The sequence below is a fragment of the Gadus morhua genome, chromosome 9, assembly GCF_902167405.1.
Source record: "Gadus morhua chromosome 9, gadMor3.0, whole genome shotgun sequence".
Taxonomy (NCBI): Eukaryota; Metazoa; Chordata; class Actinopteri; order Gadiformes; family Gadidae; genus Gadus; species Gadus morhua.
Genome location: NC_044056.1, coordinates 25,169,050 through 25,195,620, shown reverse-complemented (window position 1 = coordinate 25,195,620; position 26,571 = coordinate 25,169,050). Strand labels below are relative to the sequence as shown.

Here is a 26,571-nt window from a genome sequence, read left to right as displayed (position 1 = left end):
TGGGTAATAGTGAAGGTTTTACTTGGTACAGCTGTAATTCCTCTGTATTTACCCTCTTATTACCAGTGGTAATTACACAGTAATACACTATAATTTACCGGATAATTCCTCTGCATTCACCTTCTTATTACCAGTGGTAATTACCCAGTAATACACTATGATTTACCATGTATTTACCGGGTAACTACCTCTGTATTTACCTTCTTATTACCAGTGGTAATTACCCAGTAATACACTATAATTTACCATGTATGTACCGGGTAAATACCTAGTAATTAGGGGACTGTAAAAGGAAGGGTTACCAAGAAGGTTTAATCTAGCTCTGCATACCCCTTATTGTTAAGTCTAGTAATATCCCAAGATATTTAAACAGCTAACACTGAATATATTGTCACGATAATGTCTGGATCAGATGACCAGGTCAGGTACAGGCAAGGGTTAGACAGTGTATATACAAGGAGCAGATAAGGGTAAGACAGTACAGAGACAGGTCATTAAGGATCAGGTAGGGGTTAGGCAGTACAGAGACAGGTCATTAAGGAGCAGGTAGGGGTTAGGCAGTACAGAGACAGGTCATTAAGGAGAAGATAGGGGTTAAACAGAACATAGACAGGTCATTAAGGAGCAGGTAGGGGTAAATCCACAAAGAAAATTTGAACTATGCAAAAAGGATGATGTGTTCTGTCCATATCAGTGTGAAAAGTGACATTTCAGCTCGTCTTACTGCAGTGGAATCAGAGAGGGGTATTTGATTTATTTTTTGTATGATGTCATCTTTTTGAGTTCCCTCAAACGATTGCCACTTCATTCATACACTCCTTCACGATTTCCACGTTAGTGAATGTTTTTTTGTGCTTGCCTAAGACCCATGCCACTCGCAGTGAGGCTTCAGTTCCACGCTCCTGCTGTTTGGCTGACCTGACTATAATTTTGCGTGTTGCTTGGTATGATGCTTGCATTTGGCTTATTTTTCTTATTTTTACCTCACAGTTTTGTGGGTAATTCAGCTCGTGGCCATGCTTTGTTTCATAATGACGTTTCACGTTTCCACTTTTTACAAGGGCAACTGTCCCATTACAGATGAAACACATTGGTTTTGTTCCACCTCTCTTTATTTTTTCAAGTTTGGCGCAAGCCATGATGTTTTCTAGGTACCGTTCGCAAATCTGACCTTGTTGTTGTATCCAATGATGACCTGTGTGGCACGTAGCAACATACGGGCCAACGTGGGCTGATGCCACTATGATTGACAGCTGGCCCACCCTATCAGAAGTGCCCGGCATTAACTTGAAATTCAAGGAACAAAAAAATAGCCCATATTATTATGCTACAATTATTTAGAGAAATGCTCCTTTTTTCCTTTTTAATATTCTGCTGTTAATCTTGATTGTGTAAAGCTATGTAGGCATCCGCAGTGTGCGTCCGTTGTGTGCATCCAAAGTGGTTGGACAGTACAGAGTCTTGTCATTAGGAGCCAACAGGGGTTAGACAGTCCACAAACAGGTCATTAAGGAGGACCAGGGGTTCGACTTCCTGCTCCAGAAGACCCTAGTCACTATAACATTTGAGAAACAGTATCAAAATAGTGCCCAGAAGGCTTTTGTTGACTAATGGGGAACAGCATTGTCCAGATGTAATGTTGAAGATGTGTTGGAATGAGTAGTTGCTGTGTGCCCCCCTCAACAGGACCAGTTGGAGCGCGTGCTGGACATGTCCCGTCAGCAGATGGAGCAGTACCAGGAGCAGCCCGGCCACGCCCACAAAATCGCCTACCAGCAGCGCCTGCTGCAGGAAGACCTGGTCACCATCAGGGCCAGCATCTCCCGCCTCTCCACGGTAATGCCTCCTCCATGGGCCTAGGCGGTGATGTGTGGGGGCGAGTTCGAGAGAGGCTGTGTCTCAATTCACGGGACGCATCCTTCGTAGGCTGCATTCGAAGGCCGATGGCGTCACTGCGGCGCGTCAAGGCCGTCCCATTTCGAAGGCTCCTTCAAATGCGGCCGACAAATGCAGCCTTCTTTTCCCGGATTTGAAGGATCCACCGGCTGGATCCTTCACAGCCCAACATATCCCAAGATTCATTGCGCGTTGGATTTTTTCAGAAATGGCGTCGGAGAGAGCGGAAGCGGCAGTTAGAGCAAATTACATATTTAATGACAAAACTATGTAAAAACATTATTTCATATTAAAATAAAGTTGGGACTATTTTAAATTTGTAAATTTATTGTCAAAGTTCAATGCAGTAACACGAGCCATATAACGTTAAACTAATTAACATTATATTTTATATAATCATTATATAACGGCTGCATATTTCTCCTCCGCCGTCCTGTTTGAACCATAGCTGTCAGGGTTGCTAGGTGACAGGAGCAGCGCGTAGTCACGCAAGGTAAAGGGTGTTAACGGCTTGCTACGAAAACTTGAAATGCTCCGTAGGCCAGACCATCTCTTTTAAAGACGTTCGTTCAGCCTTCAGTCCGGCCTTCATGGTCTACCAAGGCCACACCTTCATAGGCCGCGTCCTTCGAAGGATGCATCCCCTGAATTGAGACACAGCCTCTAGTCCAGACCTGTCGTTAGGCATGTCTGGAGCCATGTTTACATCTATTGACCCTCTCCTTTTGTGTGTGTGTGTGTGTGTGTGTGTGTGTGTGTGTGTGTGTGTGTGTGTGTGTGTGTGTGTGTGTGTGTGTGTGTGTTACAGGAGATGTCTGGGGCCTGGCAGGAGTACGTGAGTCTGGAGAGTTCGGTGGAGCAGCTGAGGAAGGCCATGCAGGCGCACATGAACCACAGCTCCACCCCCCAGGTAGGGGTGTGGACCACAGAAGCACCTGGTGCCTCCCTTCCCCACCAGACCCCCTTATGGAAGACTTTGAAAAGGGACACAACATGTTTAACGCTTCAGAGCTGGTGCACTTCCTGTGTTGTGTGTTTCATGACAGAGTGTTGTGCGTTCCATGACTGAGTGTTGTGGGTTCCATGACAGTGTGTTGTGTGTTTCATGACAGAGTGTTGTGTGTTTCATGACAGAGTGTTGTGTGTTTCATGACTGAGTGTTGTGTGTTTCATGACTGAGTGTTGTGTGTTCCATGACAGAGTGTTGTGTGTTTTATGACAGAGTGTTGTGTGCTTTATAACAGTATGTTTTGTGTTTCATGACAGAGTGTTGTGTGTTTTATGACAGAGTGTTGTGTGTTTTATGACAGAGTGTTGTTTGCTTTATAACAGTATGTTTTGTGTTTCATGACAGAGTGTTGTGTGTTTCATGACAGTGTGTTGTGTGTTTCATGACAGTGTGTTGTGTGTTTCATGAGTGTGTTGTGTGTTTCATGACAGAGTGTTGTGTGTTTCATGACAGAGTGTTGTGTGTTCCATGACAGTGTGTTGTGTGTTTCATGAGTGTGTTGTGTGTTTCATGACAGAGTGTTGTGTGTTTCATGACAGAGTGTTGTGTGTTTCATGAGTGTGTTGTGTGTTTCATGACAGAGTGTTGTGTGTTTCATGACAGAGTGTTGTGTGTTTGCTGCAGCAGGAGAAGACGGAGCTGAAGCGTGAACTGTGGAGGATCGAGGATGTGATGGCCGGACTGAGCAGCAGTAAGGCCAACTACAGGATCACCATCCAGTCGGTCCAGAACCCAGGTAGGACCCCCAGAACCCAGGTAGGACCCCCAGAACCCAGGTAGGACCACCAGAACCCAGGTAGGACCCCCAGAACCCAGGTAGGACCCCCAGAACCCAGGTAGGACCCCCAGAACCCAGGTAGGACCACCAGAACCCAGGTAGGACCCCCAGAACCCAGGTAGGACCCCCAGAACCCAGGTAGGATCACCAGAACCCAGGTAGGACCCCCAGAACCCAGGTAGGACCACCAGAACCCAGGTAGGACCCCCAGAACCCAGGTAGGACCACCAGAACCCAGGTAGGACCCCCAGAACCCAGGTAGGACCACCAGAACCCAGGTAGGACCCCCAGAACCCAGGTAGGACCACCAGAACCCAGGTAGGACCACCAGAACCCAGGTAGGACCACCAGAACCCAGGTAGGACCCCCAGAACCCAGGTAGGATCCCCACCCAGTCTGTCCCCAGGTAGGACCACCACCCAGTCTGTCCCCAGGTAGGACCACCACCCAGTCTATCCCCAGGTAGGACCCCCACCCAGTCTGTCCCCAGGTAGGATCACCACCCAGTCTGTCCCCAGGTAGGACCACCACCCAGTCTGTCCCCAGGTAGGACCACCACCCAGTCTGTCCCCAGGTAGGACCAACAACCGTGAGATCAGGTAGGATCAAGGGGAATCAGGTGGGATCAGGTGGGATCAGGAAAGATCAGGAAAGATCAGGTGGGATCAGCTAGGATCAGCTAGGATCTGGTAGGATCAGTTTGGATCAGGTGGGATCAGGTGTGATCAGGTAGGATCCCCAAACCACCACACTGGGCGAATGCTCTAGATGAGGAAGTCAGATCATGAGGATTGTATTCATGGATGTTTAAATCTTTTAAGTTGCAATATAAATGCTTGAATAATAAACCAAGATATATCCATATCCATTTGAGACATTGAGTCAACATTGAATCTGTGTGCTGTTGTGGAATTTAAGTATTTACTGCACACTGTTTTGTGAGAGGAATTTGAGAACTTAAGAGTGGTGTTTCTAAAGATTTACCCTCCAGAACAGAACAAGAGCATACGCTCTGCAGAAGGAGACACAACTGGTTCTGTAATGTTAACAGCATCAATGTCTGCAACGCATAGTTAACCTTGACATTATAGATTGATTGCATTCTGAAGAGAACAAGAACATATTTGGATTTAAAGTCATCTGGTGATGAATACATATTGTAGTTTTATATGACCGTGCTTCTGTCTTTTCTATCAAAATAAGAATTCATATTAAAAGCATCCAGACCAGGGGCCTGTACCCATCAGGTAGTGATCATCAGGATGTAACCGTGGTTACAGCCATCAGGATGTAACCATGGTGACAACCATCAGGATGTAACCATCAGGTAGTGATCATAAGGATGTAACCATGGTAACAACCATCAGGATGTAGCCATGGTTACAAACATCAGGATGTAACTATCGGGTAGTGATCATCAGGATGTAACCATGGTTACAACCGTCAGGATGGAACCATAGTTACAACCATCAGTAAACAGGATGTTACTGTCAGGATGTAACCATCAGGATGTAAACAGGATGTAACCGTCAGGATGTAAACAGGATGTAACCGTCAGGATGTAAACAGGATGTAACCGTCAGGATGTAAACAGGATGTAACCGTCAGGATGTAAACAGGATGTAACCGTCAGGATGTAAACAGGATGTTACCGTCAGGATGTAAACAGGATGTTACCGTCAGGATGTAAACAGGATGTTACCGTCAGGATGTAAACAGGATGTTACCGTCAGGATGTAAACAGGATGTTACCGTCAGGATGCAAACAGGATGTTACCGTCAGGATGCAAACAGGATGTTACCGTCAGGATATAAACAGGATGTTACCGTCAGCATGCAAACAGGATGTTACCGTCAGGATGTAAACAGGATGTTACCGTCAGGATGTAAACAGGATGTTACCGTCAGGATGTAACCATCCTCCTCCCCCTTTGTTCCAGAGAGGAAGCTGGTGCCCTCCCTTTCTGAAGGAGTGTTGACTCAGCCTCCCTCCTGCTCCTCCCCCCCGGGCCTTCTCTCTCTCCCCCACGGCGCTGCAGAGCACTGGGTCAGTACCCCCCCCCCCCCTAATGACCTCACCTCATAGTGACGTGTTCTACAGAGCACTGGGACAGTACCCCCCCCCCCTAATGACCTCACCTCATAGTGACGTGTTCTACAGAGCACTGGGTCGGTACCCCCCCCCTCTAATGACCTCACCTCATAGTGAGGTGTTCTACAGAGCACTGGGTCAGTACCCCCCCCCCCTAATGACCTCACCTCATAGTGACGTGTTCTACAGAGCACTGGGTCGGTACCCCCCCCCTCTAATGACCTCACCTCATAGTGAGGTGTTCTACAGAGCACTGGGTCAGTACCCCCCCCCCCCCTAATGACCTCACCTCATAGTGACGTGTTCTACAGAGCACTGGGTCGGTACCCCCCCCCTCTAATGACCTCACCTCATGGTCACCTCAAGTGTTCTCACGAGGGGGTATGAAGTGTTGGTCCTCACAGTGCGGCCCCCCCCAGGTGGAGGACGGCGCCCCGCCCCGGCCCCCCCTGCCTAGCCTCTACGACTACGAGGACACCCCCCCCGCGGTGCCCCCCCTCCCCAGGGAGGCGGCGGCGGTGGTCCGCCACACCTCGGTCCGCGGGCTGAAGAGGCAGTCGGACGAGAGGAAGCGGGACCGGGAGAGCGGGCAGTACCCCCTCAACGGGGACTGTAAGGTAACCTGGGGGGTCAACGGGGACTGTAAGGTAACCGGGGGTCAAAAGGGACTGTAAGGTAACCTGGGGGGTCAACGGGGACTGTAAGGTAACCTGGGGGGTCAACGGGGACTGTAAGGTAACCGGGGGTCAACGGGGACTGTAAGGTAACCTGGGGGGTCAACAGGGACTGTAAGGTAACCGGGGGTCCGGGGGGTCCTCAACGGGGACTGTAAGGTAACCGGGGGTCAACAGGGACTGTAAGGTAACCGGGGGTCCGGGGGGTCCTCAACGGGGACTGTAAGGTAACCGGGGGTCCGGGGGGTCCTCAACGGGGACTGTAAGGTAACCTGGGGGTCCTTCTGTTGTCATCTAGGGGTCCCCTAGGGGTCCCTCCGCCACTCTCTTTATTCATGACAGTACTAACCGTTATGGAAACTATCACAATCTCTACTTGGTCTCAGTCCTGATCAAGATGAGCTCTCCTGATTGTTCCATTACAGAAACATTGAATTTCTTAACTTATTCCTATTTTTAATTATAGTAGTATTCCCATTTTCTTGAGCCAGAGCGTTTAAAGAAGGTGACACATTCCTCTGATTGGCAGCTGTTTCGTCCTCTCTGATGAACAGCGCAGGCTTCCTACTGCAACAAACATTTCAAATACCGTTTTAAGCCCCTCCCCTTTACCTGAGGAGTGTTGAGGGTTGGCCTCCTGCTGTGGCTCTCAGGGTCCTCTTGGTGGGGAGTGTTGAGGGTTGGCCTCCTGCTGTGGCTCTCAGGGTCCTCTTGGTGGGGAGTGTTGAGGGTTGGCCTCCTGCTGTGGCTCTCAGGGTCCTGTTGGTTTGCTGCTTGGTTGCAGGTTGAACTGCGGTCGTATTTGAGTGAACCAGATCTCCCAGTGATCGACCGCAGCAGCGCTGGCTCGGACCCGGACACCCCCTCCTTCTCCGACAAGGGTACCAAGTCATTCACCACTTCATAGAGTATAAACACCTATTAATGTACAAGATTCACCACTGCATAGAGTATAAACACCTTTTAATGTACAACATTCACCACTACATAGAGTATAAATACCTATAAATGTACAACTTTCACCACTGCATAGAGTATAAATACCTATAAATGTACATCATTCACCACTATGTTGACTGTAAATACCTATTAATGTACGCCATTCACCACTATGTAGAGCGTAAATACCTATTAATGTACAACATTCACCACTACATAGAGTGTTAACATCTATCAATGTGCAAAATTCAAAATGTTTATTTAATAATTTGATAAAATCGTCAGTCAAAATGGAAATAATCCTTAACGCTCCTATATTATCCATTGATAGTTACTCAGTTATACTTTAAATTCATGAAGATGTGTCTCAGATTGGTCCAACAATTCCTGGCTGTTACAGGTCTGTTTTCCTCTGGGCTGAACCAGTCCACCTCCATCTCCTCTTACGTCACTCTGAGGAGAGGACCTGGAGGAAGCCAGGCAGCCAGGGTGAGTCAGTGCTTTGGAGGAGGAGCCATGTGCTCACTAACGGGCTAAATGTAAAACGAGAGTTACGTATGTAACTACGGTTCTGTGAATTCCGGATGACTACCAGAAGCAGTGCTTAAGCACAGGATGTATCCCACTCGTGCAAGAGCAGGTTCTGCTGCCGCAACACAGCGTGGAGAGCAGCGACATTGCCCTGTAGAACCTGGTGACAGTGCATGGCAAGGAGCAGGTCGCCGCCCCACATATATCCTCTAGAGGTACATCCCATTTGACCTTAAAGGGCACGGGCAGGCCCTTGGTCTTTTATGTCTCAGAGATGGCCTCAGCAATCCAGTTGGACAGCCTCTGTTTGGAGAAGGCGTGGCCCCTCCTGTGTCCGCCGTAGCAGACAAAGAGACTATCAGACTGGCGATTCACACTGCCCCTAGGGCTGAGAGGGGGGTTGACAAAGCGCTTCCAGGACCAAGGGCAAGTCCCTTAACCAGAGGCGGAGGTGTCAACACCCGTGGGCAGATACGCCCTGCTCATCCATTGCTGGAGTGCGAGGAGGCGCTGGACACCCTGACCCTCCTGTGCCTGGGTTGCCGGGGGTTTAACTGTAGTCCGTTTGTCCATACCTGGAGGGGACGCAGCTCTAGGAGGCCCAGAATGCAAACCGCAGGAACTGCCTGTACCGCTGCGCCAGGGGAATGTGGAAGCATACGTCCTTCTATTTGAATGACTTGAGCCAGTCTTCTGGAGTAATCGCCTGGAGGACCTCTACAGTGTGCAGCCTTTGGAAGGGTTAAGGCTCGAATAAGGGAAGACTCAGATCTTAAAGTTTCCAGCCTAATTGCCACTGGTTTAGTAAATGGCAGCCCTGGAGAACCATTGAGCCCTAACCTGCTGGTTGTGAGGCTTCTAGCGCAAAGAGAGACCAGTTAATCCAACGGTTTGTTTTCAGATTGTTGGTTTACGTTCAACCTGCGAAAGCGAAATTCTGCGAGAAGAGAGAAGGGACAAACTTCAGGATGAAGGGGGCATTTATGCTATCGGGTGGATAGTACCCTACGTCAACCAGGGTGGACCTGCAAGAGACGAGAGGGATACACCCAGTGCTGAAGCACAGCCTCCTGTAGTCAGTAGGAATGTAGTAGAACGCCCTTTTCCTGTAAAACACTCATACTAATGTTCCCATGTATCCCCCCCCCCCCCCCAGGAGAGGCCCCAGAGTGCCTTGGACCAGATGTATGCAGTGTCACACGGCGCCCCCGCCCCCCCCTGCCAGACCCGGGGCCGCATGAGCGCTGAGGAGCAGCTGGAGCGCATGAAGCGCCACCAGAGGGCGCTGGTCCGCGACCGCCAGAGGAACCTCAGCCAGGGGGAGCGGCCGTGCTCCTCCGGCAGCCCCCCCCAGCGCTGCTCTTCCAGGACGCCCTGGAACCAGGGCCAAGAGCCGTCCCCTTCCGTATGTTACCCCCACACCACGCTGGGCCCCAGCGGGCACGTGGACCGGCCCCACCAACGCCGCTACGCAACGCTGCAATCGTCAACCACATAACAAACCTCACAGGGTGCTCACCCGCTAACACTCCGTCCCCTACTGTGTGGAGCACTAACAGGCCGCTTGGGGACCAGAGCTTGCTTGGGGACTAGAGGCTTGGTGAACGGTGTATGATGGGCATGCTGGGAACTCTGATGGCCAACATGCGCACAGATGGAACTCTGAGTAGAGCAAAAAGTGACTTCAAAAGAGACTTTAAAAGGAGTGACTTTAAAAGGAGTCATTTCAAAAAGGATTACTTTAAAAGGCCCTTGTGTACTTGAACCCATTTCAAAATCAACCCTAGACACACAAAAGACACACGCACCCATGATTTCACCATAGAGTTGATTTTGTAATAGCTTTTAATAACCACAACTTTAATCAAGTTGGGTTAAAATAAGGGCCTCTTATTAAGGTTGTTGGTTCTCCAGTGGTCCCTCTTAGCACTGCCTCCCCCTCCCACTGACACAAACTGAATGTAGGTCCATTCACCAAAAGTAGGGGACAAATACAACCCTTTTGTTTTAATACCAAATACTAGAAATCTGCCCATGTATGTGCGCCTATATATATTTACTGAGGGATATTTTCAGTATACAATTGTACAGTTCTATTTTTTTTAGATTTAGATGTCATATAAAGGAGTGTGAGGGTGGGGGTTGATTATGATGATGATGTTGATGTGTTCAGGGGAAGATCATGAAGAAGGAAGAGGGTTTGAATCATCTCAGCTCTCTGCTTTCTTTTCTCCTGAAGAGATCCAAGTGCCTTGTTCTGCTGGTGTTACCTAACCCTCTGGTGTTACCTAACCCTCTGGTGTTACCTAACCCTCTGGTGTTGGCTTACCCTCTGGTGTTGGCTTACCCTCTGGTGTTGGCTTACCCTCTGGTGTTGGCTTACCCTCTGGTGTTGGCTAACCCTCTGGTGTTGGCTAACCCTCTGGTGTTACCTAACCCTCTGGTGTTGGCTAACCCTCTGGTGTTGGCTTACCCTCTGGTGTTGGCTTACCCTCTGGTGTTGGCTAACCCTCTGGTGTTGGCTTACCCTCTGGTGTTGGCTAACCCTCTGGTGTTGGCTAACCCTCTGCTGTTGGCTAACCCTCTGCTGTTGGCTAACCCTCTGGTGTTGGCTAACCCTCTGGTGTTGGCTTACCCTCTGGTGTTACCTAACCCTCTGGTGTTGGCTACCCCTCTGCTGCCGTTAGCTAACCCTATTCTCCTTTGCAGTGTAGTTCCACTTATTCAACTCAATGTCTTCAACATTATTCCCAGGTTGTGTCTGAAGGATTGCGTATTCTGCGAATTTGAGAAATCCCGCCAAAGTTCCAATATTTCAACTTGAGCGAAAGCGCAAATGAGGACGATTTTGCTTAGTTTGCGCGAGTGGAATCCCATGAAATCTGCGTGAACTGTGTCGCTCGCACTGAGCCATTCGCGTCTAATTAGCTTTTGGTGTTAGCGCACCTTAAACCTTTCCTTTCAGGCACAGGGCAGGGGTGCAGACATCCCTGCCTTCACCTTTATTACACATTATTTTCCCCGAGACCGTCCCTCTTTCATTGGCAATCAGCTCAAATTTGAATAAACCTGACTAGCCAAAGCCAAATAACTGACGCGTCACTAAAACAGGCAGCAGCTGTCCGCCCGAATATGACCAAAGCATCCCCACTGTAGGGGGTAACATGGTCCGATGTGACGCAGTAGATGGTCGTTCTCGTCTTATGTATTGGAGATGGCTTGTGTTTAACATTGATTCTGTATGCTTTTAGCTGTAGGCTATGGTAAGCTGGTGTCACTCGATGAAGATGCTTAATGACCTTCAGGAACACAGAAGGAAAATGCAAATAATAATAGATTGCCAATTGTATATTAGTATATACTAGTTTGTTAATAAATCATTTACATTTTCCATGAAATTATTTTATTAACCTGAAGCATACAGTGAGCGATATTTTTTTCACTTCCATCAAATTGTTGGATATTTTAATACCTAATACCTTCAATAGATTCTAGTTTTTTCTAGACCGAAACCAGAGAAGCTTTTTGAATGTACTATTTTATCTGCCATAATTACATCAACATTGTAACATGTTTACACTTTTTCTTACACTTACTCTATTTTTTACTTGCCTGCACCCACATATGATCACATCTTTTTCACACCGCTTAGTTAAAAACAAGATGTCTCAACTTTGTTGTTCTAACTTTTGTACTGAGTTTGGAGCTCCAGCCAGTCTCTCCTAGAGAGAGCGTGCTCATGTCTGCTTTAACATGGAGGACAGACAAACCAGGCTGAAATGCACTGTTTGAACTAGAGAATGCATATCTGGGTGGTATTAGAATCCTTAGAGTACACGTAAAAGATGTTGTTACATATTTGCACCAAAATGTAAGGATGATTTAGATCTGATTGAATTGTGGAATCCTGAAATATTGAATATGAAATATTGGTGCATTTGTCCATCTCAGTTATGAATTTTTAATGACTACACCTTCCTGGTGTATCTTTCATAGTTAGAAACTGGGAATGACTGAACTAACTGCTATAAACAGACTATATCTGGCGAGGTGAGGACGTAGATAGCCACTGTGTTGAGTGTTAGCATTGCAGCAGTAAGAAGGAAAGTAAACGGCTTATTCTCTTGAACCTGTAATCGTGACGCAGCACACTACTCCTTTCAGCACTGTTTTAACATAACAACATGTAGACATTTGCACTGGACAATAAAAAGCGTTTCTTGCTTCAAAATATTTTCTGTATTTTCTGAGGAAGGGGTTTGGTCAACACTTTCGGGATCACTGGCTGGCTCTCCTCCTCCTTCATCCTCCTCTTCCGCTCCTCAACTCCTCATCTCACCCCTCCTCAGCATCTCCTGCCTTCCACTTGCTCTTCACTTATTCTCTTCTCTTTCTCCTCCTTCCCTCCTCCTCTTCCTCTCTTCGCCTCCACTCTTCCTCCTCCTCCTCTCCTCCCCCTCTCTCATCTGTTTAACCCGTGTGCTGGACCAGGCATGGGATGCTGTTTCTCAGTGTGTTCCAGCGATGCAAGGGGAGGACTGCATGCATGGCTTTGGTGCTCCAATCTTCACTTGCTCAATTTCATGCACACACATGAATGCATATAGTTCACCAGCAGTTGAAATGGTGTCAAACCAAATGGTTTCCTCAGCCTGTAGTGAACTATTCAGCTCGCTGTAGTGTCCCTAAGGTCACCGTGATCAACCCTTCATAACTGTGTAATAGGCTGTCATATTGTTATTATTTTTGCTGTAGATTCATTAGGTAGCATTGAGTTAATTGTTAATCAATGGCCCATGCAGTGTGGAGCATCTCTCCACCCATGCTGTGGTCTTGGTGACGAGGCGGTCACAGATGGACCTCCCATAAGACTCATTCTTATTCTCTAATGTGAACGTTGAAGACTCCTCCATGGGAGCCCGTGCATCAGTCAGGGGGTCCGCCCTGTGAACCGGGCCCCCGGCGCCGCCTGGATACCGCTCCCCTCCAGGGGTTCGACCCCCGAGAGGAGCGGCCAGGGGCCGAGGGCCAGAGCGACGAGGGCCCGGGGACGGAGAGAGGCAGCGGCCAATCGGAGGGCTGGATGTATCCTTCCTGCGTCGCAAGAGAGATGGACCTGGAGCCTGTGGACTACGACCTGGACCTCAGTCGAGAGGTAGTCTGGCCTCTGAACGGCAAACCCCTGATGAATTACCCTGAGCGGCACTGGTGTTTAACGTCCTCTAGGACCCTGGTGGGGGTTAGATATGTCTAGATACATCTGTGTGTGTAATACGATACCGTAGATACATCTCTGTAATAAGGTACAGTAGATACATCTCTGTAATACGATACCGTAGATACATCTCTGTAATACGATACCGTAGATACATCTCTGTGATACGATACCGTAGATACATCTCTGTAATAAGTTACAGTAGATACATCTCTGTAATACTATACCGTAGATAAATCTCTGCAATAAGATACAGTAGATACATCTCTGTAATAAGATACCGTAGATAAATCTCTGTAATAAGGTACAGTAGATATATCTGAGTATTAAGGTACAGTAGATACATCTCTGTAATAAGGTACAGTAGATACATCTCTGTAATAAGATACCGTAGATACATCTCTGTAATAACATACAGTAGATACATCTCTGTAATAAGATACAGTAGATACATCTCTGTATTAAGATACAGTAGATAAATCTCCGTAATAAGTTACAGTAGATACATCTCTGTAATACTATACCGTAGATAAATCTCTGCAATAAGATACAGTAGATACATCTCTGTAATAAGATACCGTAGATAAATCTCTCTAATAAGGTACAGTAGATACATTTCTGTGTAATAAGATACAGTAGATACATCTCTGTAATAAGGTACAGTAGATACATCTCTGTGTAATAAGATACAGTAGATACATCTCTGTAATAACATACAGTAGATACATCTCTGTAATAAGATACAGTAGATACATCTCTGTATTAAGATACAGTAGATAAATCTCCGTAATAAGATACAGTAGAAGCCTCTCTTTAATAAGATATAGTAGATAGTCTGTGTAATAAGATACATCAGATACGTCTCTGTAATAAGATACCGTAGATACGTCTCTGTGTAATAAGATGCAGTAGATACGTCTCTCTGTAATAAGATACAGTAGATGAGTCTCTGTGTAAAATGATACAGTACTCTCTGTGTAATAGGATACAGTACTCTCTGTGTAATAGGATACAGTACTCTCTGTGTAATAGGATACAGTAAGTCTCTGTGTAATAGGATACAGTACTCTCTGTGATATAGGATACAGTACTCTCTGTGTAATAGGATACAGTACTCTCTGTGTAATAGGATACAGTAGGTCTCTCTGTAATAGGATACAGTACTCTCTGTGTAATAGGGTACAGTACTCCCTTTGTAATAGGATACAGTACTCCCTGTGTAATAGGATACAGTGCTCTCTGTGTAATAGGATACAGTACTCTCTGTGTAATAGGATACAGTACTCCCTGTGTAATAGGATACAGTACTCGCTGTGTAATAGGATACAGTACTCTCTGTGTGATAGGATACAGTACCCTCTGTGTAATAGGATACAGTACTCACTGTGTAATAGGATACAGTATTCTCTGTGTAATAGGATACAGTACTCTCTCTCTGTAGTAAGCGGTCTGAGTTGATCATGTGTCCGTCCCCCCTCAGCTCTCCAGACCCCCTAAGGTTCCCATCCCAGAACGCTACGTGGAGTCGGACCCGGACGAACCCCAGAGTCGAGAGGAGCTGGAGAAGCGCTCCCAACGGGCCCAGCGCATCAGGACCCTGCTGGCCAAGTCCAGGTCAGACCTAGACCCAGCCCTCCAGGTCAGACCTCCAGGTCAGACCTCCAGGTCAGACCTCCAGGTCAGACCCAGCCCTCCAGGTCAGACCTCCAGGTCAGACCTCCAGGTCAGACCCAGCCCTCCAGACCTCCTAGCAGATCAGATGACCTCATCCAGTCAGTGTGTCCCTCCCAGACGGGACACCAGGCATACTGTCAGGAGATATATTATAAGACAATAATAAAATGTAGACACGGAAAAAACTCTTACTCAGGTTAGTATTTTGTTATGGATATATAGCTATGTTTAAGGTTTAAGTCTTATACACATGTGTGACGTCACCATAGGCTGACCTTCTTAGCTCGGCTGATCAAGGTCACATCTGGTGGTGAAATTAGTTCCCTAAATAAAAGGCTAAATGGTCTCAAGTGGACCCTCTTAGCAGTGGCCCCCACCAGCCCCAAGTGGCCCTCCACTGACTCAAGTTAATATAAGATTGTAAGGTTACCCCAAATATTCGTTTTTTATATATATTTAGCAGACGATGTTAAAGCCGCTACTTCTACTGAGTTTCATCGATCGGATCAAGGGGTCAAGGGTCATAGTCAACCTGCCTAAGGATGACACAGGAACTCTGTTGAATGGGGAGACACTGTCAAACCTCCTGAACCCTAGACTACACTGTCCAACCCCCTGAACCCTAGACTACACTGTCAAACCCCCTGAAGCCTAGACTACACTGTCCAACCCCCTGAACCCTAGACTACACTGTCAAACCCCCTGAAGCCTTGACTACACTGTCAAACCCCCTGAACCCTAGACTAAACTGTCAAACCCCCTGAAGCCTTGACTACACTGTCAAACCCCCTAAACCCTAGACTACACTGTCAAACCCCCTGAAGCCTTGACTACACTGTCAAACCTCCTGAACCCTAGACTACACTGTCAAACCCCCTGAACCCTAGACTACACTGTCAAACCCCCTGAACCCTAGACTACAATGTCAAACCCCCTGAACCCTAGACTACACTGTCAAACCCCCTGAACCCTAGACTACACTGTCAAACACCCTGAGAACCCCCAGTCAATACGGTTAAACCCCCTGCACCTTCCACCACACTCTCCTCCCCAGCGTACCATGTGTGTATGTGTGTGTGTTGGTATGCTGCCCAACCAACCCATGAGTGTATGTGCAGTGTCCACAGCCTGCAGCCGGCCCTGGGCCCCTCGCTGGACTTCACCCCGCTGGACTTCAGCGAGCTGGACTCGGTGCTGCAGCAGCAGGAGAGGATCATGAGCGTCTCCCAAAAGCTGGCCTCTGAGGCCTCACGCAAGAGCAAGCTGGTTGCAGGTCTGTGCTCACGCGGACGCACATGCCTATACACACATACTCCCACATTTATCCTGAAGCGTGTCCACTCGGACATCGTGCTGCACCTTAAATGGGCTGCAGGTATGATTTGAGAGTTGGAGCGAGCAGGAAAGCAAGATTTGCAATTTGTTGCATTCACACATCTGTGACGAACAAGCAGGCTTAATTATCCAAACCATTCAGGGAAGAGAAGCCCTGATTGGTTAGAAACTGCTGATACATTAAGGTGTGGCGAATTAGAAACACACATTCTCACAGCCCGTTTCACTAACTAATATCAGACTGATGGCTATTGGCCGTTTCTACAAATCATCTCCAATAATGACTCTTGAATCCTACCTGAAGCACCTTTAATGTACAACATTATATGAAGGTATATTGCTATAAATTAATCTCTGGGGATAGTAGATTACTAGATGTTTTTCATAGTTTCAACTAACGATGGGAAGCAATATTCACGAATTGCAAATTCTACCGTCAGCGAGAACCGTTAAGGTGTACTAACTGCGGCTCTTATTCTTAATTCTTAATTTGTTTAATATTTAAGAAGTTCTACTGACATAAATCTGATTCCATACATAAACATATGACACCATTGACATGCAACTCAAGTAGGTCTTGTAGTTTTTAGATATTTAGATCCAGAAAAGGTGACCAATTATACGTGTCAAACATACATTATGTTTGAAATATGGTAAGCTGTGCATCATAATAATAATTTGGAGGTTCAGTTCATCTGTGAATGAATACTGTGTCGATGACGCTGCATTGTACTGCCTGCTGGGTAACTCATGGTTTGTGTTATTGCATGCTGTGCAGAGGGACGGACGGACAGACTGCTGGCAGGTACACCTTCCTGGGATTCTTGGTGTTTTGGTTTTATGTCCGGGCTGTTTGGGTTTCTTCAGGGAATGGGCACAGACCTAGAGCATGAGAGATGTGAACTTGTGGTGTGTAATGTGATCACGATGTGTGTACCTATCGAAAACTAAACGTCCCCTGGGCTCCTCCGCCGTCAGTGGGAGGAGCTCATCAGACTTTTTGCTGGAGGCAGGAATCATAATCATGTACTGGTGGTGATGTAATCCATTAGACAAAATAGTTTCACTCTGTTTGCTTTGGCTTTGGCTTGGTTTTACAAAAGGTGTTTTCCACTTTTCTCTTGGTTCAGAAGACTTTTTAAGACTTTTAATAAAGAGTTTAAGAAAGAGAAGTATGGAAGATCAATGACTGCACATCCCTTAGATCCCTGCTCTGGGATTGTACTGCTGGGTCCTCTGTTGATCTGAGAGAGATGGATGGCTGCTTTAAGGAGGAGCTCCAATAGTCTCCATAGAATAAACACATTCATAGCTGTGTTTACTAAACAACAAACAAGTTACAGCAAATTACACAATTACACTTATCGTTAACATTAACACATAAATTGAGTAATAAATCATTGTACAAAATATTTTCATTGAGTCTTTATGATCATCTTAGATTTTTCTGTTGTGTTTTTCTATTCTTTATTTGGATTCTCCTCATTGCGTAGCTCTGGTCATGATCACCTCCTCCACCTTTATATTTGGATTCTCCTCATGGCGTAGCTCTGGTCATGATCACCCCCTCCACCTTTATATTTACATGTTTCCAGTGGTTCTCCCTTTGACTTGATGTTGACGTGTTCTTGTCTTTCAGCGAGAGCAACGGCAGACAACTGAAGGCTGATTGAGTCAGGAGTGGTCAGCCTCAGGGGCCGTGGGAGGCCCGTGCAAGAGGGAGTGCAAATGACGGATGAACTAATCATTAGTTAATCATGATTACTGATATAACACATTTAAAATATAGACCAAGATGCTAATTCCTCTTCCTCTGCTCTTCAGCCTTTAAATAGTAGCTATTTGTATCTTTAAGTTAAAAAAAAGTTACCTTGTTACCTTGTTCTTATTTTGTATTCTTTTGCACTCATGATAATAGTGCCTTATGCTACGAGTGAAAAGTTCTACGCCACATCAATGTTTCACAATCTAGACTTTTATAACTCAATAACAAACTGAGATAGTGGTTATTTTTCTGATCAAATGATTAATGTATTGGATCAATGTTCTTATGTCAATGTTGAGGTGTGTTGTGATCACTGCCAAGCCAAATGTCACTGAGCTTTACTTAAGGCTTTGCTCTAACGCAGACACACGTTCAAAAGGAAAGCCAAAGGTTTATAAAAGGAAGGGTTGTTTCATTAAAAATTTAGTTTTATTCTAAGATCATTTTGTACATTTTGTCGATGTCGGTTGTCTGCAGTAATGAATGGTTGTCTTGGCTCATGCTGTTATCAAGGCTTTACATCTAGAAAACGTTCAATACCTTGTTATGAATAAGTTATTTCCTCAGGACACATTATTCATTGATTCATTCTACAATATTGGATACATACAGTGTTAGATACTCATGGTCTGTTCTAACTTATTGATTCTTATCCATCCTCACTAAGAAGAGCTCAAGCGTTCTCCATGTACTGATTTTAGATTATGTTTAATGCCTGCTCTCCGAACCCAGGGTATTGTGATCATTTGTTTTAAAGACTTATTCAGACAAGCAGCAGATGATAGGACTGCTATGGAAAATGACATCCTGGTGGGATCAATTCAATTCTTTGCTGATTGTATTGAATTTGAACCTCATCTAAAAGACCTGATTAGATATTGTCTTGACGCAGGTGTGCGACCAAATGGGAACATGCACATAAGGCTTGGATAGCCGCAGTATGTGCAGTAACTCACAGCCACTAGCCAGAACCTCTTCCCCCAAAGCACTGCTTACTAAAGTCAAACATACTGCTTGAGTGACAGCATCTCACCACGACTGGTGTCTTTAGACAGAGCCCACTTCGCTGTGGCTGTATTCTCAGTTATCAGCCCACCCAAACACAGGAAGGGCCTTAATGCCCCCCCCCACCCAGGGCTCTGGTGGGTTCCGTTGAGCCAGCAGACCTGATGCAGGAGCACCTGGAGAACAGTCTGAAGTGAACAACGCTGAACACACCTTATCTGATAACAGCAGATTGCTGCTACCGCCGTTTATTGACCTCTCTCCAGTTTCTAGACATATTCAAGTGTATCTAATGCTTAGTGCCCATTACACATGATGCCACCCATACAAAAAAAACATTGAAATAATCTAAAAGTTGGCAGTTCAATTCTGACACGGTGACACACTGAGAAGTGGAGAAGAGTGTCCGACGTTAACGACAGGTTGACGTTTCCTCAGAACCGGCTGCTTTACAGGCTGAAGGCTTTGAAACGAGTAACCCGTCAAATAAGATACTACTCAATAAGAAAACAACAATACACCAATGTTCAGAAGCCTCCTGGGCCAGGGAGCCCGGTCCTATGTGGACTTGACAAAGGCCATTTTGTAGCTCCGACTCTTCTTGTCATCCTCGTCCTCGTCCTTGTCATCCTCGTCCTCGGACTGTGATGGCTCTGAGGGGGGGCTCTCTGGCTCAGGGAGTGAGGCGGTCCCCGGGGGCCCTGCTGGCCCCTCTACGGTGCCCCCTGCGGGGGGCCATCCTGGCCCCTCCATGGCGCCCCCTGCGGGGAGCCCCGCTGGCCCCTCTACGTTGCCCCCTGCAGGGGTTCTGGGCTCGTCTGCTTTGGTCTGGTTCTCTGCTGCTTCGGACGGGAAAGACTCCGCCTGCCAGGTGACAGGGTGGGGGGGTGAGTGCAGGTGTTAGGGCCGCTATGGGTCTACTTGTAGATCATAATTCATATGCAACGCTATCTGCATATGCCTTTAGATCCCTCGTTATTTAAGGGGAGGGGGGAAACAAAGGTGTTATTTAGAACCCTGTTACAATTCTAGCCTTACATCAGCTGCATCTGGGCATTTCAAACTGCACTAAGATTAATGATTGCATATAGTGCCAATAGTGCCAAAGCTCTGAAAGCAGAGTATGTGAACTGCCCATGTACAGCGATGTGAGGATGAACTGAATGTCAGGGTGAACCGGGGGTCAGGAGGTTAGACCAAGCCTCTTCACCTCACTGAAGCCCAGCCCACAGAGTCCTCACCTCACTGAAGCCCCGCCCACAGAGTCCTCACCAGGCTGAAGCCCCGCCCAGATTCCTCACCTGGCTGAAGCCCCGCCCACAGAGTCCTCACCTGGCTGAAGCCCCGCCAACAGAGTCCTCACCTGGCTGAAGCCCCGCCCACAGAGTCCTCACCTGGCTGAAGTCCCGCCCATAGAGTTCTCACCGTGCTGAAGCCCACCGAGGCCTCACCTGGCTGAAGCCCCGCCCACAGAGGCCTGACCTGGATGAAGCCCCGCCCACAGAGGCCTCACCTCGCTGAAGCCCCGCCCACAGAGGCCTCACCTCGCTGAAGCCCAGCCCACAGAGGCCAAACCTCGCTGAAGCCCCGCCCACAGAGGCCTCACCTCGCTGAAGCCCAGCCCACAGAGGCCTCACCTTGCTGAAGCCCCGCCCACAGAGGCCTCACCTCGCTGAAGCCCAGCCCACAGTGCCTGCGGTTGCGTCCAGACAGCTTCCCGTCCATCCCCTGGTGGTACTGCTCCTCCAGCTCCCCTCGGATCTTCTGGTCCTCCGTCCCTGAGAGAGGACACCGGTCAGAGGGTCATTAGAACAAAACCACTACATATAGAAACCAGTGAGTAGCCCCGCCCCCCTGGAGTACAGATGAGTCTTGAGGGTCTCACCGCTGCGGAAGTGGGACGTGGACTTGTGGTCCCCGATGACCAGGCGTCCGGTGGGCTCCTTCTGTTGGACAGACAGACGGCTCAGCGTTAAGAAAGACGGACAGACGCTCAGCGTTAGGACAGACAGACAGACGGCTCTCTCTCTCTCTCTATATATATATTTTTTTATACAAATAAATGTAGTATTACGCTTGTTATTTAGAAGGGTCACTGTGGTCAGTCTTTCATGTGTCCATTGTCATTTTTTGTTGTCATTTGTGTTTGCTAGATAAGCACACTGACCATAAGCAGCTGCTGTTGGTTCCCAGTGGCCAGGGCCGTCCTGGAGACGGTGTGTAAACCCCAGCTGGCACCCTTTCCTCAACCCTTTCTAATTGTTAAGCGTTCGCATATCAGGTGGTCCTCAAAAGTATTGGATGACAATGGAGGAGTTTAGCTCCAGTCCAGGGAACCACGGTGAAACACCGGGCTGAGGGGGAGGTAACGGGCTGTGGGGGGGAGGTAACGGGCTGAGGGGGGGAGGTAACGGGCTGAGGGGGGGAGGTAATGGGCTGTGGGGGAGGAGGTAACGGGCTGTGGGGGAGGAGGTAACGGGCTGTGGGGGAGGAGGTAACGGGCTGTGGGGAGGGGGAGGTAACGGGCTGTGGGGCAGGAGGTAACGGGCTGTGGGGGAGGGGGAGGTAACGGGCTGTGGGGGAGGAGGTAACGGGCTGAGGGGGAGGTAACGGGCTGTGGGGGAGGAGGTAACGGGCTGAGGGGGAGGTAACGGGCTGTGGGGGGGAGGTAACGGGCTGAGGGGGAGGTAACGGGCTGTGGGGGAGGAGGTAACGGGCTGTGGGGGGGGAGGTAACGGGCTGAGGGGGAGGTAACGGGCTGTGGGGAGGGGGAGGTAACGGGCTGTGGGGGGGAGGTAACGGGCTGTGGGGAGGGGGAGGTAACGGGCTGTGGGGGGGAGGTAACGGGCTGAGGGGGAGGTAACGGGCTGTGGGGGAGGGGGAGGTAACGGGCTGTGGGGGAGGGGGAGGTAACGGGCTGTGGGGGAGGGGGAGGTAACGGGCTGTGGGGGAGGTAACGGGCTGTGGGGGAGGGGGAGGTAACGGGCTGTGGGGGAGGGGGAGGTAACGGGCTGTGGGGGAGGTAACGGGCTGTGGGGGAGGGGGAGGTAACGGGCTGTGGGGGGGAGGTAACGGGCTGGGGGAGGGGGAGGTAACGGGCTGTGGGGGAGGGGGAGGTAACGGGCTGTGGGGGAGGAGGTAACGGGCTGTGGGGGGGGGGGGAGGTAACGGGCTGTGGGGGAGGGGGAGGTAACGGGCTGTGGGGGGGAGGTAACGGGCTGTGGGGGGGGGGGAGGTAACGGGCTGTGGGGGGGAGGTAACGGGCTGTGGGGGAGGAGGTAACGGGCTGTGGGAGAGGGGGAGGTAACGGGCTGTGGGGGAGGGGGTAACGCACCTTGCTCGCTCCCATCAACCGCAGAAACTTCTGCTTCCTCTCATCGCTGCCGAGGTCCACGGCCCCCCACTGGGTGGGGCCCTCCTGAGGAGACAGAGAGCTGGTCATCAGGAACCATTCTGAATCAATAACGTCTCTTAGTAGATGGAGACTTGCCGAGATGACGCCCCAATGACCGGACAGTTGCTCTGAAACCTTGCCATTCTTGGTGCAATACATCTTATAAACTTATAAACTTTTTAACTAGATTAAATGGATCATATTGTAATAATTGTATACAATTAAACCCTCTGGATTGCAGCTTTAACATACATTTTGGACCTCAGTGTTATTTGGGGTCGTTCCTGTTGTGTTGAAGTCATTTAATTTAATAATTAAGAGGTTTAACCAACGATGATATATAATACTTTGACTTAAAGTCAAGTTTTACACGATACACTACAGACAACACAAACACATGAGACTCAAAACCCGAACAGCTGAGACTGCTGCACCTCGCGGAGCGACTACTCTGCAGAGGAGCTGACCAATAGAAACACAAGGACCCACGTGGCTCGGTGAGACAGGTCGCTTGGTCCCGCGGAGGCTCTCCGGAGAACTCATCATAGACCAACACTTCTGATACCACGGCTCTGCACCGGGGCGATCTAATCCAGAACGACAAGAGGAGCTGAATCTACCAGCATTAAAACGTCACTTCCGATTCCGTGTTTGTTCTTTAGTCTGCAGCCGATGCTGCCCCCTAATGGCGTGACGTCACATGACCAGGTGACAATGCTGCCCCCTATCGGCAGCACGTCGCATGACCACATAACGTCATCATACATGAGGTTGAGAAAGGGGTAACCTTCCCTGTAATAGATGAAAGAACTAGAAATTCTTAGTAAAAAGAACTATACAACTTTTATTTTTCTATAAATTATAAATTCTATGATAAAACTAACCATTTACACACACACACACACACACACACACACACACACACACACACACACACACACACACACACACACACACACACACACACACACACACACACACACACACACACACACACACACACACACACACACACACACACACACACACACACACACACACACATATGTATATATATATGTATATATATTTATTTATTTATTTAAATACACTATGCATTATTAGTTGTAGTAGTAGTAGTAGTAGTAGTAGTATTTTATCTGTTCTTTGTTTCCCTCTTATCGTTAAGGTCTCGTGTTTCTCGTGAGGTTAAAGCGCCACCAGGGGGCGCCAGAGGGAGCTGATGGGGACTCGGCTGATCAGAGGCCAGCCGAATCTGAATTGCTTTTATTACATCTTATTGTATCTTATCTTACGTAAGTATACGAGTACAATTCTTAGGCTTGGTTCCTTAAAAGCCACATAGCAGCAAAATTACGAGATAAAGTAAATAAAGAGAAGTAAACAATAAAAATATGTACAAAATAAGTAAAATAAGTAGCAGCATCTAAAATATAATAATAATACAATAAAAAAATAAAGTTAGTAATAATAAGAGAAATTAAGACAGTGGTAATTTTTTTTTTTTTTTTTACTTACCAGTTGTTTTTTTTAAATGCACACATTGGGCCGAACGCACACTCCTTTATACGCATTGAAGTGCAGGTCTAGTTCAACTGTAAAATACGATAACGAAATGGTCGTGAAATAGTTTATAGTGCACGCTTTAGCACTTTAAGTATAGCATGTTCTCTCTACGCACTGATGTAGCAAAACACCTCAGACTTGACAACTTATTGGAGTCAAACTGAAGACGACAGAGAGGAATCATTTATCACCACGTCTCAGTCTGTCTGTCTATCTCAGTGCTCCTCCTGTCTGTCTCTCTGTCTCAGTGCTCCTCCTGTCTGTCTGTCTATCTCAGTGCTCCTCCTGTCTGTCTGTCTGTCTGTCTGTCTGTCTGTCTGTCTGTCTGTCTGTCTGTCTGTCTGTCTGTCTGTCTGTCTGTCTGTCTGTCTGTCGGTCTGTCGGTCTGTCTGTCTCAGTGCTCCTCCTGTCTGTCTGTCTGACTGTCTCAGTACTCCTCCTGTCTGTCTGCTCCTCCTGCTATAACAGACCATAATAGAGACAACAGGCTTCAACCAGTACTAATTGATTTATTCCCCACACACAATTATTCACTTAAATGCATTTAAAGTTGTAATACTAGCACGGCGTTTGACGTAGGTGAAAGCATGTGTGTGTGTGTGTGTGTGTGTGTGTGTGTGTGTGTGTGTGTGTGTGTGTGTGTGTGTGTGTGTGCGTGTGTGTGCGCGTGTGTGCGCGTGTGTGTGCGTGTGTGTATGTGTGTTTGTGACAGCGAGAGATAGGAGAGGGAGACATAAAAGGAGTGATAGGAGAGGAGAAGAGTGATAGGAGAGGAGTGATCTAAAGGAGTGATCGAGAGGAGTGATCTAAAGGAGTGATCAAAAGGAGTGATCAAGAGGAGTGATCTAAAGGAGTGTTCGAGAGGAGTGATCTCAAGGAGTGATCGAGAGGAGTGATCTAAAGGAGTGATCGAGAGGAGTGATCGAGAGGAGTGATCTAAAGGAGTGCTCCAGTGCTGGTGAACCGGAGGGGAGGGGTTATCCTCTGGCCTCACGGCCTCACTCCGCCTCCCCTCACAGCGTCGGACGGCTGCTCTCTCTTCAGCTCCTATCCTCTCTCCAGTGATCGTTGTCCCCCTGAAGGTTCTGCCGTCTGACGGCCGTCTTTCTGTCTGTCTGTGTCAGTCAGTCCGCCGTGCAGCGCGAGGCTCCCCGCTGACTGAAGTTCCCCAAGTCCGACGGGTCGCGCTGAGCGATGGTGACTTTACGCGCGGAACCAGAGGAGCTTTGAGGAGTCGTGTTGTTCCCCCCACCGGGTCACACACCGGGTCTTGGACCAGGAGCAGGACAAGGACTAGCAAGCAGGTAAGAGCGCCGGTCGCCAACTTGTTGAGTTTGGTTTGATGTGTGTGTGTGTGTGTGTGTGTGTGTGTGTGTGTGTGTGTGTGTGTGTGTGTGTGTGTGTGTGTGTGTGTGTGTGTGTGTGCGTGTGTGCGTGTGTGCGTGTGTGCGTGTGTGCGTGTGTGCGTGTGTGTGTGTGTGTGTGTGTGTGGGGGGGGGGGGTTCTGTCTGCGGACGTGCGTTCAAAGTTCCATCAGAACCAGTCCACAGGCTGCCTGTCACTCATGATAACCCGCGCCGTACGGGTTTCCTCTACACGCGGACCCGCCGTTGCAGGACTGTGAGGGTCTGAGGAGAGGCTCTGTTCAAAGAGACTGAGAGAAACCTTTTTGCTCACTTTGAAGGGCTGAAGCTTATTGCTGACTTCTGTCGCTTCTTAAAACTTGAAACTGAAATTCAGTTGAGACCACAGAGCAGTAAACACACCGGGCGCATTGTCGCACTAAATAGCCCTCGGATCACTATGGATCACTTTGGATCACTATGGATCAGTATGGATCACCATGGGTCACTATAGATCACTATGGATCACATAATGGATCACTGACTTTACATCACGATTGATCAGTTGGCTTGGAGGAGTTTATTTACTCAAGCTAACTTTCTTTGGGTCAAGACAAATGACCCTATACATGGAGATGGTCATTAAGGAGACTCGGACTACAGGATTAGGAATGGAATATCAATCTTTTAAAAATGAATTTGTTTTTATATTCTTGCTGTGGTTTAACCTTAACCTTGAAAGCTTATTCAGAGACACATCCCACCGTGTGTAAAAGGCTTTGAGTTGATAGGCCTCCATGTTGTTCAGCCTGTTGTTTGAGCCGAACTCACCTGAAGGCCGACCTGAGTCCACTGGAGTCCGGAACGCGCTAATTGATTTGGTCAGCATGGCGTTTAAAATAAGGAAGGCTTGATAATAATAATAATAATAATAATAATAATAATAATAATAATAATAATAATAATAATAATAATAATAATAATAATAATAATAATAATAATAATACATGATATCAAGATTTCTAAAATATAATAAAAGCATCACTTTAATCCAATTTCTTATCAAGACATCTAATCCACAAGTTATTTTTCAATAACACATTCCACCAAGAAGCCCCGGTCGGGGGGCCTGGGGATGATGTCAGAAGCCACCGGAGGACAACACGCGTTCTGCTGAGGCCTGATAGCTCTTCAGCTCTGGGTGTTGTCTAAACTCACACACGCTGCTCGAGATAAACTCTCTCTCTCTCTCACACACACACACACACACACACACACACACACACACACACACACACACACACACACACACACACACACACACACACACACACACACACACACACACACACACA

General features: G+C 47.8%; 3 protein-coding genes across 16 annotated transcripts in view; 2 read left to right on the top strand and 1 right to left on the bottom strand.

Annotated features, from left to right (window-relative positions):
* The window catches only part of LOC115551431 (pleckstrin homology domain-containing family A member 7), a 155,564-nt gene extending 137,218 nt beyond the window's left edge, over nucleotides 1-18,346 (top strand). For 9 of the 14 annotated variants that reach the window (XM_030367156.1, XM_030367161.1, XM_030367152.1 and 6 more), the window contains 12 exons: nucleotides 1,687-1,836; nucleotides 2,705-2,806; nucleotides 3,530-3,641; nucleotides 5,624-5,730; nucleotides 6,195-6,392; nucleotides 7,234-7,330; nucleotides 7,789-7,877; nucleotides 9,076-9,324; nucleotides 12,823-13,074; nucleotides 14,615-14,748; nucleotides 15,927-16,081; nucleotides 16,922-18,346. In XM_030367156.1, coding sequence (XP_030223016.1) covers nucleotides 1,687-1,836; nucleotides 2,705-2,806; nucleotides 3,530-3,641; nucleotides 5,624-5,730; nucleotides 6,195-6,392; nucleotides 7,234-7,330; nucleotides 7,789-7,877; nucleotides 9,076-9,324; nucleotides 12,823-13,074; nucleotides 14,615-14,748; nucleotides 15,927-16,081; nucleotides 16,922-17,094 — 1,818 coding nt within the window. In that variant the 3' untranslated portion in view covers nucleotides 17,095-18,346. The remainder of the gene's footprint in view (nucleotides 1-1,686; nucleotides 1,837-2,704; nucleotides 2,807-3,529; nucleotides 3,642-5,623; nucleotides 5,731-6,194; nucleotides 6,393-7,233; nucleotides 7,331-7,788; nucleotides 7,878-9,075; nucleotides 9,325-12,822; nucleotides 13,075-14,614; nucleotides 14,749-15,926; nucleotides 16,082-16,921) is intronic. The other 5 variants (XM_030367153.1, XM_030367167.1, XM_030367162.1 and 2 more) reach the window with 3 other exon arrangements.
* A 775-nt stretch (nucleotides 18,347-19,121) lies between these two features.
* c9h11orf58 (chromosome 9 C11orf58 homolog) lies at nucleotides 19,122-22,970 on the bottom strand. The gene is made up of 5 exons (XM_030367197.1): nucleotides 22,797-22,970; nucleotides 22,248-22,331; nucleotides 20,799-20,859; nucleotides 20,582-20,691; nucleotides 19,122-19,777 (listed from the first exon to the last, which is right to left on the bottom strand). Exons 1-5 carry the CDS (start codon nucleotides 22,851-22,853, stop codon nucleotides 19,472-19,474), a joined length of 618 nt encoding a protein of 205 aa, XP_030223057.1. The 5' UTR covers nucleotides 22,854-22,970; the 3' UTR covers nucleotides 19,122-19,471.
* A 1,656-nt stretch (nucleotides 22,971-24,626) lies between these two features.
* LOC115551451 (transcription factor Sox-6) overlaps nucleotides 24,627-26,571 on the top strand; it is a gene marked incomplete in the record, with an annotated part of 58,737 nt that continues 56,792 nt past the window's right edge. Inside the window, 1 exon segment of the mRNA XM_030367209.1 lies at nucleotides 24,627-25,177.